A 5,482-nucleotide genomic window follows, 5' to 3' on the forward strand; every position below is an offset into this window, starting at 1 on the left:
TTTCTTCTGCTTGGTCGATTCGGCTATTGAAACTTGTGTATGCTTCTCGAAGTTCTCGTGTTGTGGTGTTCAGCTCCATCAGGTCGTTTATATTATTCTCTAAGCTGTTTATTCTCATTAGCATTTCATCAAACCTTTTTTCAATTTTCTTAGTTTCTTTGCATTGGGTTAGAACATGTTCTTTTAGCTCAGAGAAGTTTATTGCCCACCTTCTGAAGCCTGTTTCTGTCAATTCATTAGACTCATTCTCCATCCAGCTTTGTTTCCTTGCTGGTGAGGAGTTGTGATCCCTTGGAGGAGGAGAGGCATTCTGGTTTTAGGTGTTTTCATCCTTTTTGTGCTGGTTTCTTCCCATCTTTTGTGGATTTATCTACCTGTGGTCTTGTAGTTGGTGACTTTTGGATGGAGTCTCTGAGTGGATGTCGTTTTTGTTGATGAGGAAGTTATTTCTTTCTATTTCTTAGTTTTCCCTCTAACAGTCAGGCCCTCTGCTGTAGGACTGGTGGAAGTCCACCCCAGACCCCGCTTACCTGGGGATCACCTGTGGCAGCTGCAGAACAGTAAGGGTTGCTGCCAGTTTCTTCTTCTGTTGTCTTTGTCCTAGAAGGATACCTGGCAGATGTGAGCCTGAGCTCTCCTTTATGAGGGGTCTCTTTGGATATTTGGGGGTCAGGGAGCTGATTGAGGAGACAGTCTGTCCCTTATAGGTGCTCAAGTGCTGAGCTGTGAGCTCCGTTTTTTCGTTCAGAGCTGTTGGGCAGGTACGTTTAAGTCTGCTGCAGTGGAACTCATAACCACCTTTTTTCCCGGGTGCACTGTCCTGGGAAGGTGGAGCTTTATTTTTAAGTTCCTGGCATGCTGCTGCCTTTTTTCAGAGATGCCCTGCCCAGCAAGGAGGTAGCCTAGTCACAGTCTGCCAGCAGAGGTGTTGCTGAGCTGCCATGGGCTCTGCCCAGCTGCTGTGTGAACTTCTTTGCTGTTTTGTTTGTAGAGGTGTAGTTAGAACTGCCTCAGTAATGGTGGACTGCCTCGGTAATGGTGGACGCCCTTCCCCCAAAAGAGCTGGACCGTCCCAGGCCCAGCTGAGCTTGCTGCAAATTCAGATTGCTGGGCTTTGTGGGGGTGGGATCCGCCGAGCCAGATCACCTGGTTCCCTGTTTCAGCCCCCTTCTTTCAGTTGAATGGGTGGCTCTGTCTCCCAGGTGTTCCAGGCGCCAGTTGAAACGGCACCTGGATTTGTATGAGTTTTTGTGCGGAGACCCGCTGTGCCGGCTGAAACAGCCTTGCTGGAAACTTGTGCCACTTTTCAGCCCGTGAATCTCCTGGTCTGTGGGCAGTAATAACTCAGTTTGGAAATGTGGTGATCACTCACCCTCTGCGTTGTTCTCACTGGCGACTGCACTCCAGAGCTGTTCCTATTTGGCCGTCTTGGATCCCTCCACTTATGTCTTATTTTAGTAAGCCAGCAAACATCTATTAAGCATCTACTACTTAACTGCCAGCCTCCAGACCCAGAACTAGCAAAGAGTCATGGACAAAACCATTTGACATGGTTTTAAAAGGAAGGAAAGAAGTCTAAACTATAATGTTCCCAAAGAAAAGTGCAATTAATTGAGCAAGGCTTTAGGCTCCTTGTTTAAACTGGGGAAAAAGAATCCCATTACATAAAAGGTGTTTGTTATTTCTTGAGATTTGGGATGAAAAAGTTGAATTCAGAAGGCTGTTTACATAACTAATCATGCCATTTGGTACAAGATAAACAGAGAACCCAGCTTGTTATTTGGGGCCCCATTAAAATGACAAAAAGGGGCCTGGCAGCTGTGCAGTGGCTCACACCTGCAATCTCAGTACTTTGGGAGGCCAAGGCAGCTGGATCGCTTGAGGTCAGGAGTTCAAGACCAGCCTGGCCAACATGGTGAAACCCCATCCCAATAAAAATACAAAAAAAGTTAATCGAATGTGATGGTGCGTTTCTGTAGTCCCAGCTACTCAGGAGACTGAGGCATGAGAATTGCTTGAACCTGGGAGGTGAAGCTTGCAGTGAGCTAAAATCATGCCACTGTACTCCAGCCTGGGTGATAGAACAAGACTGTGTCTAAAAAAAAATTTAAAAATTAAAAATTAAATGTCAATAAAGGAATCCAAAGAAAAGCAGCGAAGGAAACCATGGGAGCTCATTAGTGGACCAATGTCTTAGTCCATTCAGGCTGCTATAACAAAAATATCAGATCAGGTGGATTCGGCAGCCATTTCTCATGGTTCTGGAGGCTGAGACATCCAAGATCATGGTGCCTGCAGATTTGGTGTCTAGTGAGGACCCATCTTCTGATTCATAGCCGGCCACTCACGGTTTCCTTCCATGGGGGAAGGAGCGAGGGAGCTCTCCAGAGTTTCTTTATACAGGCATTAATCCCATCCATAAGGGTTCTGCCCTCATAACCTATTCATCTCTCACAGGCCCTGTCTCCTAATACCATCACATCAAGGGTTACATTTCATCATAGGAATCTGGGGGAGACACACACAAACATTCCATCCCTAAGAACCATTAATCCAGACTTTTGAAAGAGGGTCACCAGTTGGAAGTATGCTGATTGATGGGACAAAGCAGAAGCAGCCACAGAGGAGGAAGCTGCAGCAGAGATGGCAACCGGTTTGCTCAAGATTGTCCTAGAGGGACTCTGGGGGCAGGGGCAGGTGGTGCAATGGACTGGAATGGGAAGGGAAGCCAAAGGGTAGAGATTAACTGAAAGCTGATCTAAGAAAAAGCGTGGAGGGATGATGGGAGGCAGCTGGACTCTGACTGGGTTCTTCCTGCCAACAGTCAACTAAGTATTTTGTTCGAGAACAACCTGGGAAGAACTAGGGCTGTTCATGTGAGTGCTCTTACCCCACAGCAAAGCCCTGCTCATTTAAGCATTTGGGGTCTTCTCTGCTCAGAGGCCAATTTACTACCTGTTCATCCTAAAGCCCAGTTGAAAAGTCTTGACCCAGGTCCAGAGAGCTCTAAGTCAGCCTTCCCTCTTAAGGGAGAGCCCCAGGGGGATACGAATGCCAGCCGCCTCATATAATGAATCCAGTTCTTCATTCTCAAACAAGAATATTGTAGTCAAGGTATATCAGACCTTGAGCAAAAGCCAGCAGCATGAACAAAACCTAACTGGCATTAAACTTATCAGCTCTACTGTTACTGTCAGGAACCCCCCTTTTGAAATTCTGAGAGAAAATCATTTCAAACCTAGAATTCTCTATCTAGCCAAACCTTTAATCAAATAGGTCAGAGGTGTAAAGATTGACAGATGTATCTCCCATGCATACTTTTCTGAGATAGGTTACCTGACTGAGTTGATGTTATTTATAATATGCACCTAAGAAACAGGGGAAAACATTCTAGAACTTTAATCAAAAACAATTTTAGGATGATGGCTATGCAGCATGTTTGCAAAGCAATTGATTCTAATTTGAAAAATCTTGAAGAATGGACTGGATACCATGCAGTAGATAGGGAAGCTTCGAGTAAGCTGAAGGATCTTAGCAAAGTGGTATGGACTGACTATGAAGCAACCCAAAAAGGGGAGCATGATGTTGACCAGTTGGAGGAGTATAAAAAAACTCCATTTCATCTTAAGGCTAGGAACATTCTCCTCTAAGGGACACGTGAATCATTGTCATTGGATTAATAGGGAAGAAAATGTTCAGGTACTTTGTTGTGGCTGTTCTACAGTGATCAATATTTAAATAGTTAAAATGTCACCAACACTATTGATTTTCTACTTTCTTAACAGAACCTATAGGCAATGTACAGCATCCCTAATTCAGATTACAGAACAGAATGTAAATATTACCAAACCAAAAACTACAGCAGAAGTAGTACAGAGTGGCTGCCTCTGGGTTCAGACTGAAGGATAAGATAGAAAGGGGGAAGGACTTTCGTTTTTCTTCTTTTGTTAAATTTTTAAGCCATTTACCGATATTACTAAGTGATTTAAAAAATAACTCCTTAGTGGCTCATGCCTGTAATCTCAGCACTTTGGGAGGCTGAGACAGGTGAATCACCTGAGGTCAGGAGCTCAAGACCAGCCTGGCCAACATGGCAAAACCCCTTCTCTACTAAAAATACAAAAATTAACCAGGCATGGTGTTGCACATCTGTAATCCCAGCTACTTGGAGGCTGAGGCAGGAGAATTGCTTGAACCTGGGAAACTGAGGTTGTGGTGAGCTGAGATCGTGGTGAGCTGAGATCACGCCACTGCACTCCAGCCTGGGCAACAGATCGAGACTCTGTCTCAAAAAATAAATAAATAAAAATGAAAATAATTGCTCTTCGAAGAGTTTGGGATTTAGAATCAAAAACTCTTGGTTCAGGTGTCCGGTTTCAGTGCCACTTCTGGGGCCACAGGCAAGTCACACAGGCTTTCCAAAGCCTGTTTCCATGCCTCTAAACAACGCCACCCTGCTAGGAGCCAGGAAATATTGTCAGGAGGAGTCAATTGAATAATGTATGTGAAAGCTGTTTGTAAACTTCTAAGAATCAAGCAAATGTGAATTCTAATTTATATTATTGTTAATTACTTTATTAGAGGAAGTAGCTGGTTGAAATTACAGCATTCTACCTGAGAGAGTTCACATAGTTTCAATCTCTTAAGTGATTGGGGTCACGAGGAGGGGGAAGGACTGTTTTTGAGCATCTGCTCTGTAGCCCACACTGTTCTTAGTGCTTGACATGGGTTTGGGGGTTTCTCAGATTTTCTTCAGACGATCCATGGTGCAAGGGGAAAAGATCACAGGTCTCTAGGGGTTTATCTGCTAGCTGCTTGAGAAAAAGTTATGTGAACCTTACATTCTATGCTATAAGATGCCTGCCTTGTTTGTCATAATTTAACAAAATTGAACACTGAAGTTTAGTCCAGTTCACCAGCTGTCTTTTATTCCTTTTGCTCCACATTCCCCCGGCTAACCACTGGGGTCAGTGGCAGAGGGTATCCCCCAGTTTGAAAAACACCAAGTGATAATCTGGCTGGCCTTCTGTAATACTCAGAATGTTATGGCACAGGTGATAATATTCCAATTCTGCTCAACAAAGTTTCAAAGAGATTGAGTGCTTTGTCCAAGGTCACATAGCTGGTCAGTGAAGGAACTGGGTTTCACCCCAGGTTTGTTTGATTCCAAAGCATGTGCTTTTGCTCAGCCCTGCCTTTAGAGGTGGAAACTCAAATTAGCCTTTTATTGAGCTCTGTTTTACACACTTGGAAAATAGAATGCAAGCATCCTTCTTGAGTTTCTCCTAGTTTGGGTCCTTATTGATTGATGGTTTTGTCTCTGTTTCCAGCCAAAGCACCAGACAAACCTATTCAGGTGGTTTATGTGCCCTCGCATCTGTTTCATATGCTATTTGAGTTGTTCAAGGTAAGTGGAATTTTAAAAACATGGAAAGAAGTCTTCAATTTAAATTACTTTGATTCAGGACATAATGGATTCATT

The 5,482-nt window shown here is 44.0% G+C and overlaps 1 protein-coding gene across 2 annotated transcripts in view; it reads left to right on the forward strand.

The window, feature by feature from the left end:
- Positions 1 to 5,482, forward strand: part of PDK3 (pyruvate dehydrogenase kinase 3) — an 81,645-nt gene that overhangs the window by 61,118 nt on the left and 15,045 nt on the right. For both annotated transcript variants that reach the window (XM_017516460.2, XM_017516459.2), the window contains exon 7: positions 5,331 to 5,407. In XM_017516460.2, the coding sequence (XP_017371949.1) occupies positions 5,331 to 5,407 (77 nt within the window). The remainder of the gene's footprint in view (positions 1 to 5,330; positions 5,408 to 5,482) is intronic.

The sequence above is a fragment of the Cebus imitator genome, unplaced genomic scaffold (assembly GCF_001604975.1).
Source record: "Cebus imitator isolate Cc_AM_T3 unplaced genomic scaffold, Cebus_imitator-1.0 Scaffold589, whole genome shotgun sequence".
NCBI classification, from domain to species: Eukaryota; Metazoa; Chordata; class Mammalia; order Primates; family Cebidae; genus Cebus; species Cebus imitator.